Source organism: Leptodactylus fuscus, chromosome 8 (assembly GCF_031893055.1).
Source record: "Leptodactylus fuscus isolate aLepFus1 chromosome 8, aLepFus1.hap2, whole genome shotgun sequence".
NCBI lineage: Eukaryota > Metazoa > Chordata > Amphibia > Anura > Leptodactylidae > Leptodactylus > Leptodactylus fuscus.
The window spans coordinates 21,357,518-21,374,428 of NC_134272.1; the positions used below are offsets into that span (position 1 = coordinate 21,357,518).

At 44.2% G+C, this 16,911-nt stretch overlaps 1 protein-coding gene across 1 annotated transcript in view; it reads left to right on the top strand.

The window, feature by feature from the left end:
- LOC142217179 (transmembrane protease serine 9-like) overlaps window positions 1-13,048 on the top strand; it is a 73,988-nt gene extending 60,940 nt beyond the window's left edge. The window contains exons 13-18 of the mRNA XM_075285369.1: window positions 2,055-2,186; window positions 5,589-5,793; window positions 7,414-7,688; window positions 9,980-10,149; window positions 12,283-12,858; window positions 12,986-13,048. Coding sequence (XP_075141470.1) covers window positions 2,055-2,186; window positions 5,589-5,793; window positions 7,414-7,688; window positions 9,980-10,149; window positions 12,283-12,858; window positions 12,986-13,048 — 1,421 coding nt within the window. The remainder of the gene's footprint in view (window positions 1-2,054; window positions 2,187-5,588; window positions 5,794-7,413; window positions 7,689-9,979; window positions 10,150-12,282; window positions 12,859-12,985) is intronic.
- The last annotated feature ends 3,863 nt before the right edge of the window (window positions 13,049-16,911 follow it).

Here is a 16,911-nt window from a genome sequence, read left to right on the forward strand (position 1 = left end):
CCTTTTGCTTCCATGTGTAGCAGAGTTGAGCGCCACCTGAGATGTAGCAGAGCTGTGCGCTCAACTCTTCTACATCTGAGATCGGACCACAATGGAGACTGCTGTAGACCGATCTTAGACTCTGCCTCCTCACAGACGAGCCTCTGGAAGAACCAGCATTGATTGGCCAATGCTGTACACTGTATAGCATTCGGCCAATCAATGCTGGTCAATGCATTCCTATGAGAAAATTCAGCTCCCTGCTACACCTGAGATCAGACCACAATAGAGACTGCTGTGGACTGATCTTAGACTCCACCTCCTCACAGACGAGCCTGTGGTAGAACCAGCGTTGATTGACCGAATGCTATACATTTGGCTAATCTACGCTGGTCAATGCATTCCTATGAGAAAAAGTCAGCTCCCGCATAACGCAAGCTGCCAGGGATCCCTACTAGCATATAATGGGCTGCCACGAGAAGTGCTTGCACGTCAAGTTTGAAAGTGTTGAGACCTTGCCAGCCCAAGCTAAATGCAAGAGTAAGTTCAATGCAAACACATTGTGACAGCACACCATATGCTAGTCAGGATCGCTGGCAGCTTGCGTTATGCGGGAGCTGACTTTTTCCCATAGGAATGCATTGAATGTACTCTTGCATGTATCTCAGGTTTTCAAGGTCGCAGCACTTGGAAGTCAAGGTATATAGAGCCCCAAAGAGCTGTTTGAGTAAGATTCCCACCTAAATAAAGCTAATTCCTAGCTAACCCTGCCAGTACATCTATCCCTGTCTAGTTCACAGTCTCATATGAACCAAATCTGAAATCCACCATTCGTATAAAGTGGAGGTCACCTGATTTCGGCAGCCAATTACTTTTTCAGATTTTTTTTCGATGCCTACATTTTCCTACTTCCTATCCCACCTCCCCTGCACAGTTATTGGTATAAAAAAAGCGTCAGGGAAGGTGGAAGGGGAAACAAATTTCTACTGCGTTTGCAGCGTGGTATTCGATTGGAATCGAATATCTCAAACAGCCTGATATTCGATGAAACGCTGTTCGCTCATCTCTAGTTGTGATGTCATTTATAGCATATAGTCCTTATCCAGAATTAGTAAATTACAGACTTCTGGGTGCAGCTTTCACCACTATTGACTCTCAGGAACTTTATGACCTGATTACTAAACCACTTCCATTCCTGATATGGTGTCCAGCCGTCATATTGGAGCATTTTTATTGTCCGTAGGTGAACAGGGTGTGGAGTAATGCCGGACTGCAGGCAAAAGTGGATTCCTAAACCTAGCCAGATCCCAGGGTTACTCATTAACCATCTATTTTCTGATATCATTTACATATGTGTAATATTTCTCATCTGAAGGTGGTGCAATAATATGACTGTAATAGATGAATTATCTGTCGTTCACGAGATACTGAGCACACCTACAGAGATACGTGGAAATAAGAGATAATGTAAGTTGGCAAACGATTCAGATGAATTTTTTTTTAAACTTCACATTTTACATGTTTGATTGTTCTCATTGATGTAAAAAAAAATCAGCCCCTATGTACTAGCCCCCATATGGGGAAATCTAAAATCCTGTATTTCGTGAACTCCTCCCTGAAAAGTTCCTTAACCCTCAAGTTGTTGCAGAATCTATGCATGTGAATATTTGACTCTGGTTATTGATTTGCACAAGTGTAGGAGAGAAGGTTCCCCTCAGGACACTGCACAGTGCTACCATGTCTTCAGTGACCCTGGTGATCCATCTATTCCTGTATTCTAATCTGTATATTTCCTTCCCACTACTCTCACCCCCAAATATTCCAGTTCTGTTTACACAGATATTGACCTTCTCTCGCCTTTCAAGACTCCACTGCAGTGTCTGGTCTTCTGTCCTACCATCAGTAACCCAGTGGTTCTAGACTGGTTGACTTGGTCACACTCTTCATCACATCAGACAACCCCAGCCAAGAGTTGGTAGGTTCATCAGACACAACCCTTAGTTGCCAACGCCCAGGAGCAGGCCCTGTGCCCTCACCTGTCCTCAATCTGCCACTGTCCTTTGTTTTTCCATCAGCCAGAGAAGTACTCTATGCTGTGGGCTCAGCTCGACAATACAGCGAGGACGAGCTATTAGAAGACAGTCAGCAGATACTGCCCAGCCAAGATCTGGAGGAGACATCTGCTGCTTCCTCCGATAGGTGGGCAAGTAGTGATGAGGAGAGTGGCGTGGGAGCTGGTGTTGCAAGCGGTCAAGCGCCTGGCTCAGAGACCATTGAGGAGAACATCAGCAACATGCAGACAGTACTCGATGATAAGCTAGCTGATCACCATTGGGAGCCAGGAAATGAAGGGGCTTCATCATCATTGGGAGAAGAGGGTGGCAGCTTGCACATGAGCCAGCAAGTGTGACTTCTTCTACAACCTCATTTATACATTACTTATACAAAAAAAGTTCCAAAAATAAAAGGAAGACACAGAAATAGGCCGGTAAGGAAAGTTGCCCCAAAGTTCAGGCCCATCATGCAAATTAATAATCCACCCGTGGACAGGTCATGTTTGGACGTAGCTTCACATATTAAAGTATCTAATATATTTGTCACTGGTTATTGATTTACCCAAGGGCAAGAGAAGGAAATACAGACTCATCTTGTAAAATCTTAGCATACCATAAAAAGAGATATTTTGTAGACCAAATTTTAATGTGAGAACTTCCTGCCCTTTAACGCCTCCTATATCTGATGGACTGCGAGGAATTACCGGCTCAATTTCTAGGAACAGACAGAAAAGTGATTATCTACTGGGCAGAAATGGAGAAGAGCCTTCTGTATGCGCTGGTGGCCTTATACATTGGTAAGAGACTCTTAATGTCACCATATCTCTGGTGACACCTGTTATATGACCTGTACTCTGACATGCCACTTTACAAATACACATAGAGTTTCCACATAACATATACATATACCTGCATTAGGTAAAAGGCTTGACATGCCCTGCATGGATGGATAAACTACAACCCTACAACACCTACAACCCTGCAAGAATGTACATATATTGTATGGAGGGCACTTGCTCAGTAATGGAGGCTAAGGATAACGTATTAGGTGATGGTTGAAAGTAAGCTTGACCACAGCTATGGAAATAGTCCCTCGATGCAGCCTGATGTAAAGATGACATATCTTTTGATTGATCAGCCCTTGTGATATAACCAATGGTCAAAAACTACAACATAGATCCTTAGTGGGTGGTTGTCCTGTATAGTGAGCCTGACCATGGAGTGGACAACAATGTGTTTAGAGGACATTGTCTCATTGCATCACCATGGATTGTAACTTCATTATATATCAATGGGACTCAATGGTCTTGGGTTCCTCTCTTAGCCAATCGGTGATACCTTTTGCTTCCATGTTTGGCCTGACCGGCTTCTTCTGTCTCTCTTTTTCTTCTTTGGCTTCTTCTGTTTGTCTCTTAACCATCTTCTCCCAGCCTCTTCACTTCTCTAATTCCCCTTGTTTTATTGGTATTTGGCGATTACTATTCTTGTGATTTTAATCTTTATAGAAATGGTATATAGAACTGAAATTTATGGCCATGTTTGCATCTAAGCCTTCATCGCAAATTTTGTCATCTTTGATTTAACTCTGTATAAAGAATATTCTCCCATCCATATATTTGAGACAGTTCTAGAAAAATACTTGTACCATAAGTCTATTGGGTCCACCAGTCTTTGCTAGGGCCTGTAGTATGATGGACCCAATTAGGATTTCCATTTGTTTCTGGATATGACTTTTGATAGAAACATTGAGGGAACTTCTTACACAGATAGGGACATAACCTTACAAAATGTTGCTAGTAAATGTATATTTGTTAATTAAAATGCACCCAAATTCTATTGTAGATATATTAAGGCAAATTTAGCCAGGCCCACTTTTATGTTGACTCTGCCCATTCTCATTCATTTTTCATGTGCCCCCACACAGTATAATCCTCCTACAATCACTCGTAAATTATATGTCCCCCTCCATCTCTCCCCCTGTTTCATTCCCCCCTCCATTTCTGCCCCTAGATTCATGTCCCCCAACTCTGCCCCAGATTCATGTCCCTCCCATATATGCCTCCAGAATCATGTCCCCCATCTCTGCCCCAGATTCATGTCCCCCCCCATCTCTGCCCCCAGAATTATGTCCCCCCATTTCTGCCCCCAAATTCATGTCCCCCATCTCTGCCCCCAAATTCATGTCCCCCATCTCTGCCCCCAAATTCATGTCCCCCCATCTCTGCCCCCAGATTCATGTTCCCCCATCTCTTCCCCCAGATTCATGCCGTTACCCCCCCTTCATTTCCCCCGAGTTTCATGGACCCCCTTCATTATGTTCCACCTCAATGTTTAACACAAAGAAACACTTATATTCACCTTTTCCTCACTCCCCCGCCGCTCTTTCCGCAGTTTCACTCACAGAGTTGTAAGCCCGATGTGACGTCATCACATCGCGCTTAGACAGCCACTAGTTGGAGCGCCGCGGCAAAGCAAGGAGCTGAGCTGTGACAGCCCCTTGCTTTAGTCGTGTATGTATTCAACTCAGATCTGCATCTTCCAGATGCAGATCTGAGTTGAAATCGGGACATACCTCCCGCCAACCGGGACTGCAGGACAGGGCACCAAAATCGTGAATGTCCTGCAGAAATCGGGACGGTTGGGAGGTATGTATACCATAGCACACAATAAGCTCCTGAGCTCCCCCTATAGTATGCCATAGCACACAATAAGCTCCTGAGATCCCCCTATAATATGCCATAGCACACAGTAAGCTCCTGAGTTCTCACTATAGTATACCATAGCACACAGTACGCTCCTGTGCTCACCCTATGGTATACAACAGTACAAAGTAAGCTCCTGAGCTCCCCCTATGGTATACCACAGTACAAAGTAAGCTCCTGGGCTCCTCCTATAGTATAACATAGCAGATAAGTATGTTCCTGAGCGCTCCCTATGGTATACCACACCATAGTAAGCTCCTGGGCTCCTCTTATAATAAAACACAACTTGTTCAGTCTCTAACCCCAGAGAATAAACAGTGGAGCCCAAGGGGAGATGTGAAAAAAAAAAAAAAAATACAGATACTCACCTTCAAGTACCTCTCCCAGGCTCCCTCACAATGTCCAATACATGGTCCTCAACATCTTCAGGCCTCTTCTGTGATGTCACAGGCCCCAGAGGACCAGTAAGGCCTCTGATTAGGTCTTAGAGGTCATGCTGGATGAACCAACATCATGATGCCCCCCAGGTAAAATGACATCACTGAAGATACTGGTGAACACATAGTGTGGCTGCAATGGAACCCTGGAGAGGAGAGGGTAGGTGGGCCTCAATGTATATTCTATTTCCACCCTTCCATGGGGCCTCCGTTTATTACACTGTGGACTCTGAAGAAACCCTGGAGTATAAATATGATTTGAGGGTGGAAAATTCCCAAAATTTCATAATGAGCTTGGTGTGTAATAAACCGATTCACTCACGTCTAGTGTGCAGACAACCCTTGCCAAGCAAAACAGAAAAATCTGTAGCTGGGAGGCTGAACAGTGATGCAGTGTTCTATATATTTCCTTCCAGTTATTCCCATCCCAGCAGATGCCAGCTCCAACTGTGGCTCCCCGCAGGTTATCAGCCGTATAGTTGGTGGCACAGATGCCGTGGAAGGAGAATGGCCATGGCAGGTGAGCCTGCATTTCTACTCAATGGGCAAATACTCTCACGTATGTGGAGGCTCCCTGATCGCATCCAAGTGGGTACTGACTGCTGCCCATTGCTTTAATAGGTAAGTACCAGGTTCACTCATCCATCTCTCTCTCTCTCTCTCTCTCTCTCTCTCTCTCACATCACCACTGAGTCCTGATTAATGAAAACATCCAGACAGTGACGTGCTCCGTGCAGTGGTGAACCTAGCCTTTCTGTTGCCTGAGGCGGACGACAGAAAGGTGCCCCCCCTTTCTGCGCCAGACAGAATCCTGGGGAGGGGGGGGGGGTAGCTAGTGGTAACATTACAGTGGGTAACATTTTATGATGACTTACCGGAGACATCCCTGACTAATCGCTCACATTTCCCATCTCTTCCCTCTGGACATAAAGTTTGTAACACAGACATCTTTGACTCCTCACTTCTCCATGCACCTGACCCATATTGTCCTCACCTACACAACGCCCCTTAAAGAGGACCTTTCATGAGTTGGGGCACATGCGGTTTTATATACCGCTGGAAAGCCGACAGGGGTCTGATCACTAATACAATCCATCACAATGCATTGCAAAAATCCGGCATTTCTATTGCAGGCTACGTGGAACGGCCTGCAATAGAAAGTATAGAATGACAGGCTGGAGAGCCTTCACAAGGCTCCTGGCTGCCATAAAAATGCACGCAGGCCCCGCAGCCTGCTCTGGGTGCCTGCAATTGCCAGTAAAATGGCGCCTCAGTCAAAGCTGGGTGGTTAATGTGTAGTGCTCCTATTAACCCCCAGGTGCAAGAATTACAAGTGGGTGGGAAAAAAAAACAGTCCTCAAGCGCAAGGTATGGCCAGACAGACATCCGAAAGCCCCCTTCCCTGTTCCCCAGCACCCCAACCCCCCCCAGCACTCCAACCCTTCCCCCTTCCCCAGCACCCCCCCAGCACTCCAAACCCAACCCCCCATCATCATCATCATCATCAATCCAGTATTTATTCCCTATCCGCAGGATTTTTTTTCAGCAGAAGCTTACCTACTTCTGCTCTTCAGTCTGCGTAGTGGTCTTGTCACTAGAGACTGCGTAGGAGCGCAGGCACACGATGGGTACGGGCCTGATTACGTGGCCACGTCACCCAGCATGTGGGGAGGAGGGGGAGGAGGAGGGGGATAGAATGCAGAGAGCAGGCAGGGAGATGTCCTACTCTCTGCTAAGAATTAGGGGCGGCCGCTGGAGCAGCGCTGCTGCTAATAAGTGAGAGATAAAGCAGCACTGCGTCCACAGTGCCGCCCCGCTCGCTTCCCCTGCTGGGCTGCCGTAACGCTAAGCCAGTCCAGGACAGTTCTCATGCAGCTTGTCCTGGACTGGCTTAGATCAGTAAAAATGCCGTCCCCTGACATAGCGCCGCCTGAGGCAATTGCCTCACGTCGCCTCATTAGAGGTGCAGCACTGACTGTTAAGACCCATTCAATGGCCTCAGTGAAAGCCCCAGAAAGGTGAGTATTAGTAGGGTTTTTTTCACCAAACATCCCTTGGATCTTCACTTATTATACTCTGCAGTCTGAGGAGATCCTGGAGTACTATTAGAGCATTTCTGGGCTGCATTCCACAGGTGAATCTTGTGAATATTTGCAAAATGAATCATGTGAGGTTTGCCCATCTTTAGATGTAGCATGTTGTCTTTTTACAAAACATCTGATCACTTTCTCTGCTCCACAGTTATCCCTATAAGTGGAACTATCGCGTGCTGCTGGGCGCCTACCAACTAAAACTGGACAATTCTAATGAAGCCGTTCATAAAGTGGAGAGAATTATAATTCCTCGCCAGTATACCAAAGAAGAAAGGAGTGAAGGAGACATCGCTCTGCTAGAACTCTCCAGTGCTGTCAACTACACCAAGTATATCATGCCCATCTGTCTGCCATCATCCTCTGTCAGCTTCCCCAGTGGAATGGAATGCTGGGTAACCGGCTGGGGAGATATCAAAACAGGAGGTGAGGAACATTTGTTACAGATGGTGGGAATGATAGTGGTTTGGAGGATAAGAATTATGTGAATGCTATAGACAATCATGATGACCATAAGATGATGGTACATTGTGTATGATCAGACATCCTCCGATGTTAGAGACATTGTAGCAATCAGCAGACTGTGAACCCAACGTGTTACAAACCAGTTTGGCTTAGAGCTACTCCTAAGGATGTTGTCTAAATGGCCTCTCTTGTCTTCACCCATTAACCATTATACAGGGATCTGGACTTCACTGTAGGAAGAAAACCAACAGGTTGCTAGCTATTGGTGTGTTTCCATTGTTGGTGACAGTTGCTCTCAGATATAATTGAGCAAAATGTTTCACAATGATCCAGGTTCTTTATGAACTATTAAAAGATCTTAATTTTGGTCAAGCCGAAATTTTTGAGGTTCAACCCTCACAATCATTTTTAACTCTGGGTGCGTAGATACAGTCCTATGAAAAAGTTTGGGCACCCCTATTAATCTTAATCATTTTTTGTTCTAAATATTTTGGTGTTTGCAACAGCCATTTCAGTTTGATATATCTAATAACTGATGGACACAGTAATATTTCAGGATTGAAATGAGGTTTATTGTACTAACAGAAAATGCTCAATATGCATTAAACCAAAATTTGACCGGTGCAAAAGTATGGGCACCCTTATCATTTTATTGATTTGAATACTCCTAACTACTTTTTACTGACTTACTGAAGCACAAAATTGGTTTTGTAACCTCAGTGAGCTTTGAACTTCATAGCCAGATGTATCCAATCATAAGAAAAGGTATTTAAGGTGGCCAATTGCAAGTTGTTCTACTATTTGAATCTCCTCTGAAGAGTGGCATCATGGGCTACTCAAAACAACTCTCAAATGATCTGAAAACAAAGATTGTTCAACATAGTTGTTCAGCGGAAGGATACAAAAAGTTGTCTCAGAGATTTAACCTGTCAGTTTCCACTGTGAGGAACATAGTAAGGAAATGGAAGACCACAGGGACAGTTCTTGTTAAGCCCAGAAGTGGCAGGCCAAGAAAAATATCAGAAAGGCAGAGAAGAAGAATGGTGAGAACAGTCAAGGACAATCCACAGACCACCTCCAAAGAGCTGCAGCATCATCTTGCTGCAGATGGTGTCACTGTGCATCGGTCAACTATACAGCGCACTTTGCACAAATAGAAGCTGTATGGGAGAGTGATGAGAAAAGCCGTTTCTGCACGTACGCCACAAATAGAGTTGCCTGAGGTATGAAAAAGCACATTTGGACAAGGCAGCTTCATTTTGGAAACAAAAATCGAGTTGTTTGGTTATAAAAAAAGGCGTTATGCATGGCGTCCAAAAAGAAACAGCATTCCAAGAAAAACACATGCTACCCACTGTAAAATATGGTGGAGGTTCCATCATGCTTTGGGGCTGTGTGGCCAATGCCGGCATCGGGAATCTTGTTAGAGTTGAGGGTCGCATGGATTCCACTCAGTATCAGCGGATTCTTGAGAATAATGTTCAAGAATCAGTGACGAAGTTGAAGTTACGCCGGGGATGGATATTTCAGCAAGACAATAATCCAAAACACTCAGGCATTCATGCAGAGGAACAATTACAATGTTCTGGAAGGGCCATCCCAGTCCCCAGACCTGAATATCATTGAACATCTGTGGGATGATTTGAAGCGGGCTGTCCATGCTCGGTGACCATCTAACTTAACTGAACTTGAATTGTTTGTCCAAAATACCTTTATCCAGGATCCAGGAACTGATTAAAAGCTACAGGAAGCGACTAGAGGCTGTTATCTTTGCAAAAGGAGGATCTACTAAATATTAATGTCACTTTTCTGTTGAGGTACCCATACTTTTGCACCGGTCAAATTTTGGTTTAATGCATATTGCGCATTTTCTGTTAGTACAATAAACCTCATTTCAATCCTGAAATATTACTGTGTCCATCAGTTATTAGATATATCAAACTGAAATGGCTGCTGCAAATACCAAAATATTTAGAACTAAAAATGATTAAGATTAATAGGGGTGCCCAAACTTTTTCATAGGACTGTAGATAGAGTCATATACAATAGAAAGTTAGCTAGACGACACATGGACACAGATATATAGTAGATACATCCATCTCTGTGGTGAGTCCCATGCTGGTGTATAATAATGATTTGTGACGGTTTAACCTCGAAAATTAAATCTAGAGATATCTAACCAAAAGGAACGATAACAGAGACCACAGTTGCATGATAAAGTGACTGACTGTTGTGGCTGCTCATTTTCTCAGTGGGTTTGCCAAAACCGATGACCCTCCAGAAGGTGATGGTCCCATTGATCGACCAGAAGACTTGTGATGCCTTGTATCATGTACGCTCAGAGATTGGCAAGTACACTACCATAATCCATGACACCATGATATGTGCTGGATATTCAAGAGGAGGCAGAGACTTTTGTCAGGTGAGCTTCCAAAAGAAAAAAATCCTCCTTTGGATGTACACAAACATTTAAAAATATCAAATATGGACGACAGCATACAGCTAAGTATTATATGTTGATCCGGGCCTCTCTGCAAAATTCACAAAAATGAACACAAGGTTATCAGTATACATCTTGATCAATGTATATAAGTCCACTAGCTAGTTCATGGCGATCTCGGCATATTGGGCCCCTTTATCGGGTGCGGTACCACACTGCAACCTCTGTCACCACAACCCAGCACCCCATCTATTTTCTAAAATTTACATTTTTTTTAAAAAAATCTGAACATGGATAAGATGGATAGTTAGAAGCTAAAGTTACCACAGGGGAGATTTTTATGGGGGAATAGAATTGAAGGTTTGGTCCAAAGATTTTCCTATCTTGAACTGGAAGTGAAATGATTAAGACCTTAGAGTATAATAGGCGGAGGCACAAGGGAGGTGTAAAAAATACCAACCAGTTATACCCACCATCCCTTATCTCTTCTGGACATCTGGTTCCTCTTCTTTGGCCTCCTGGATGACATCATGTTCTCTGGGGTTACTGCTGAGGCTTGTAATTGTTCACATGGGAGTGTGCTATTACCAGGACATCATGATGTCAGCAAGCCTCATGTGACTACTGAGGCCACTGACATTACCCAAGAGGCACGGAAGAGGACCCAGAGGGAGCACTAAGTGTCGCAATATCATCCAAAAAGGTGAGAGAAGGGGAATAAAACTGTTTGCTATTATTTTACATCTCCCTTGGGTCTCCACCTATCAGGGTATATAATCGCAAGCCCAGAGGTGTAGGAAGCCTGTGACCAGTTGAAGATGGGGTCCTGCAGCACCATAATAACGGTTAGGGAAAGTGGGGTTCACTGACCAATTCACATCTCGTTAATGGAAAGGAGTTCGGTGTCACATAATGCATGCACATACTATAGGCCCCTTTTCCAATAGATGTCTGCCCAGGGATGGTGAGTAAAAATAACAAATACTTATATTTACCTTCTCCTGGTCTTTCAATGGTCCCCAGTGTCCTTTTTGGGGCTCTTCTGGCCTGCGACTAAGGTCTCTTGGTCTAAGGTCTAAGGTGCTAGAGAAAACCGGATGGGTGAAGATACATGGTAGAGGTGAGGCAAGGTGATTACTCACCTCTCCTGGGCTTCTACTTATTATATTCTGAGCACTGAAACAAACTGAAGGGCCGAACCTTACGAATATTCATTGGAAAAAATTTCTTGGAGTTCGTCTGCAGCAGCTTGAGGCTTCCAGAGCATATTACATGGGGATGAGGGGGCTCTTGATAGATCCTGCATGCACATCCTAGTATTGTTGATAATGTTGTAGCCCCTATAACTGTCACTATCAAGAAAATGCTGCAGGGAGGAGGTAGGGGGCCCGGTTAACGTTTGCACTGGGGCCAAAAAAATTTAGTTATGCCACTACCGCCTATTATACTCTGTAGCTGTATAGTATTATAATTTCACTTTTGGTTCACACGTGATGAACCCTAAAAGTTTCGGCTTTGGGTCAAGCCCAAAATCTTTGGAAAATTTGGAATGCATATGGTTTGATCCAAACTGTTTTGCTCATCTCTAAAAATGTTGGGAAAGTGCTAAAAGGGATTTTATGGAACAAAACTGAGGCCAGTTGCAATACCAGCTGCAACTGCTAAAACATATGCAGATCTATACATAGTATGCAATGGCCTATTCAGACACCTTATCGGTGGCGGTTCGGAGACTGTTTCCCTTATCGATATCTACTGATATTGATGACCTGTCGTAAGAATAGACTATCAATATTTTAGTCCTTTAAACACTTGCCCAGATTACAGCTGATCACTGGGGTCCAGACTACAGGATACCCCATTGTCATGGGACCATTTAAACAAAAAGTGAACCTAAAAAGGGGAGAACCCCTTAATCCAACTCAGGTAGAAGAAATGCTCAAGTGTGTCATAATGCACACGTCTTACCTGATTGCTAAATTGTGTAAAACCAAAAAATATTACATGTCTAAAAGTTTGAACATCTTAATCCAGAAAAAGAAGGGATTTATCCAATGTAGAGAAAAATATCTCTGTTTCCGACTGTACACTAAGATTATATATGTTGTTTTTCAGCGAGACTCTGGAGGACCTCTTGTGTGTAAAGTCAATGGTGCCTGGTACCAAGCTGGTGTTGTAAGCTGGGCAGAAGGATGTGCTTTACCTAACCGCCCTGGGGTGTATACCTTAGTAACTGCCTATAAGTCCTGGATACAGTCACATGTAAAAGAGCTAAATTTCCAAGATTTCACAGATATCCCAAAAGTCACCTATGTTCCAAAAATGACAAAAACCCCAGAAGTGACGAAAATCCCACAAGATACCAAAACCCCAAAACTGACCAAAACCACAGAAGTGACCAAAACTCTAGAAGTTACCAAAATCACAAAAGGGACAAAAATCCCAGAAGTGACGAAAATCCCACAAGATACCAAAACCTCAAAACCGACCAAAACCACAGAGGAGACCAAAACTCTAGTAGTTACCAAAATCACAAAAGTGACTAAAATCCGAGAAGGCACCAAAACTTCAGGAATGACCAAAATGTCAGAAGTGACAAAACCTTCGGAAGGGACCAATATCCCAAAGCTGACCACAAAATCCAGGGGGAACATAATGGTGCGTTGTTATAGTCTGACATCTCTCATTATCGTAGTCTTAATATCAACTTGTATTTAAAAAAGATATCTTCACAAAGGTGAACACTGATATTTTCTATCTCCTTTCCATCATTAAATTATGCTTGGTGTTTTTTGTGTTCAGTTCATTCTCTTTATAGATATTAGGGCATTGTTCTGGCGTGGGAAGCGGGCTTTATGAAGAAGATGCGGCCTCCAAATAAAAGTGCTGGAGCTCCTGGCGTCGGAATGGAAATCTATGCCAGATCCAAACTAGGGTAGTTTTCCATTCTGGTATTAGAATGTCTAGGGAAAATTCAGTCTAACTGATTTACTATAACTGATGCCAGATACACAAATATATCACCATACTGACTGAGCCACTGGTACTCCTAGGTCTGTCTAAGGTATATTTTTTTCTGAAATCTTCTGTTCTTCTCTTGCTTTCACTCAGCCGACAGCTTTTTCATTTTTGCCACATACCAGTTTGAGGTGGGGATCGAACTCACGACACGATGCTTACAAATAACTTGAATGTGTCAGCCTACTGATTGAGCCACTGGTGCTTCGGGGCTGGTTAGAGGTATTTTTTATCTGAAATCTTCTGTTCTTCTCTGACTTTTTCACATCAAGACTAAGTGGGATGAATACAAATGGCATGAATATTAGGAGTATTTAACTAATAACTATCTTGGGTGTAATAATACTGTACTAGATATGAACATATGCAGCTAGCCACTTTTTTGAAAGGCCACACTTCTTGATAATGCCCCTCCCAACTTTGATTTCAGCTACCATTAGCAAGTCACCCTGTGTAGGGCTTCCCTAGGTCGACAGGTACGCTACATTTCACTGACGGCACACTGAATGTGAATGTAGTTGAGTCTGGGACCGGGTCACAAACCGGGTCACAAAAAATAAAATACTGCTGGTGCAAGGCTCTACTCACTCCAAGGGCCAAAAACACTGCTGGTTCAAGGCTTTACTCACCCCAAGGGCCAAAATCACTGCTGGTGCAAGGCTCTACTCACTCCAAGGGCCAAAAACACTGCTGGTTCAAGGCTTTAGTCACCCCAAGGGCCAAAAACACTGCTGGTGTAAGGCTCTACTCACTCCAAGGGCCTAAAACACTGCAGGTGCAAGGCTCTACTCACTCCAAGGGCCAAAAACACTGCTGGTGCAAGGCTCAACTAACCCCAAGGGCCAAAATCACTGCTGGTGCAAGGCTCTACTCACTCCAAGGGCCAAAAACACTGCAGGTTCAAGGCTTTACTCACCCCAAGGGCCAAAAACACTGCTGGTGCAAGGCTCTACTCACTACAAGGGCCTAAAACACTGCAGGTGCAAGGTTCTACTCACTCCAAGGGCCAAAAACACTGCTGGTGCAAGGCTCTACTCACTCCAAGGGCCAAAAACACTGCTAGTTCAAGGCTTTACTCACCCCAACGGCCAAAATCACTGTTGATGCAAGGCTCTACTCACTCCAAGGTTAGTTACTGGGCATCTGACAGAGTCCATGAACAGCTCCACAAAGATTTACAATAACTGTTTTCTAAAAGGTTTTCTACTTTGGAAATCAGTGATGAGCGAATACCACCACAGCTGAGATCTCCTACACATATACCAATGACCAGGCTTGAGTCAGTCCTTTTGTCTCCATCTACATCATCTGTGGTTTCCGTTCACAGGGAATACTACACAGAATGCTTCTAGATTCTTACTTCTGCCCCTGAGACCTGGCTGACTTTGGGAGAGGGAGATCAATACACTTCTTGAGTCTCTGAAGATTTCTATCTACATCACTATATTTTATTACGCCTCTGCGTAGACAGAAACACTACCGGTGACCACATGCTGTACTGGTATCTGAGAAGATGATCTGTGCCTAATATCTCAATATTATTATTCTTTACAGGGATAGCATACAGAGATATATCATGTTATAGAAAGAAACAAAAGATCAAAGTGAAGGTCCCCTTGTAGAACTAAAACAATGTGACAAAACATAGAAAAAGTAGCAGTGCTAAACAATACAATACAGGTAAATGAAATAAATGGAAAAAAAAAATACCCCAAATAAAACTTAATCCTACTAATACTATAAATGTGAAAATCTGGGTATATGTGTGTTTGGATGTTTGCTCCTCCATCACGCAAAACCGGCTGCAGGGATTCGGCTCAAATTTGGAACCTGGAACGATACATTGGCTACATATTAAGCCGCTAAATGCCCACACAACGCCACCGCAAGCCTCAAATTCGCCATTCTTCAAGGCTAATGGAGCCGAGATGACGTCATCCGCTCTACTTCAGCCGCTTTCCGATAGGCCCGCGGCATTGTGCGGGCGGTGCTGAGGACGTTGTACATGCTGTAGCATGTGCCTCCTGCTGCAAGCTTCGGACTGTCTGGAGTGAGCGACCGTGCTGTAGGTGCGCGAGAAGTCCCTCCACTGTGCGCACGCCGGGGGACTCATGCAGGTGTTATAGTAGGACCTAATGGGGGTAGTAGTCCCTCTGATAGCTGAGCTTTTATAATGGTCACGGTAGCTGTAGTGGTGGTCCAGACTGTGGGGCACCTCTCATAGGACACACAGCAAGTCAATTTTCAAAAGAAGGATAGCAAAAGACACAGTCCTTTGTTAAACAAAAGTTTCTTTACTGAGGACTCTGATAAAGTGCAGCAATACCTCACAGTGATACAGTCTCATGTACAATACAGCGGGTGCATGTGAGGAGGACTACCACATAGTGCTGCCATACCTCCCAGTGATACAGTCTCATGTACAATACAGCGGGTGCATGTGATGCAGGATTCCCTTGTAAGCTGACAGGTAATGGCTGATGCTGACACAACTTTCCTCAGATTTGGTATTTAAAGTATTGAGGAGACACAGGCCAGGTTATAGATACAGAAGAGGGATCTTCACCGGTTGGCTCCCGGCCGGTGACTAATTTGGGGTATATGTAGTTACTCACGGTTACTGGGCTGCGGTATCCGATAGCCGGACGCAGACCTAATACACGTGGCCTGGAAACCACGGAGCACTGGACTTGACCGGAGGCCTTCTTTAGGTCCAGGAATGCAGAAAGGCTCCTCTATAGCTGCTCCTTTCTGTCAGGTTCTCGCCTTCTTGGAGGCAGTAGCAGTATGGCGGTATTATCCCCTCTGTATGGACTGGTGAATGGTCCTAGGAGACTCTGTATCTTACATGGCCTGTCAGATTCACCATGTAGCTCCTAGGGTTTGGCAGGAGTAATCTGAAAATCCTGCCTGGAGTTGGAGTAGCAGCAGGTGCTGTTACCTCACACACTACACTCTCCACAACATGGCTGCTCTGGTTTCCTTTCCCCTGCTAAGAGGAAAGCGGGGCTAAAGTCTCCACCCACAGCTTGCTAGAAACTTCTCTGAAGCTCGTGCTGTGTATGGAGTGATTGGGTTCCTATATCACATGCACCTACATAGAGTGAAACATAGGTGGCAGCAGAATAGTACATGGCAATAAACACAATGTATGCACACAGGAAATACAGATTATACAATAGATAGTGATACTCAGTATTAGTACATTGTGAAAAGCATTACATTGCATAGCATACAACTATTATAATGGCAAGAAGGAGTGTACTGGGACACTACACATGTCCACCCTAAGGTGACATCTACTTAAGAAACATAGTACTCCTTCTGACCCAAGGGCTCCCATAATGTTGTAGCCATCTCTAACTTTAGGTATCAGAAGATAAGCCACCTATCCAGTTTCCATAACTTCTTTTTATCTCCTTGGATGTTATAAAAAGAGTGTAGGACATCTGCATTTGACCTTGTGGTCTGGAGAAGGAGCCACCATGTTTGGCTCCGTCAGGAATACCCTTATAGACATAAACAATCCTAGGGGTGTATTCTCACCGTTCTGACATGTGATAGTGCTGGGCACACCTCCATAAAACCCAATACCTGAGATTCCGACCTGCAAACCATACTGCAGCCTTCAGAAACTCTGAGGAGTTCACTGTGATGTCAGCGGAGAAGTCTATTCATGAGGGTAAAGTGTTAGTTCTCCAGGTCTTTCCATCCTAGAAGACCTTT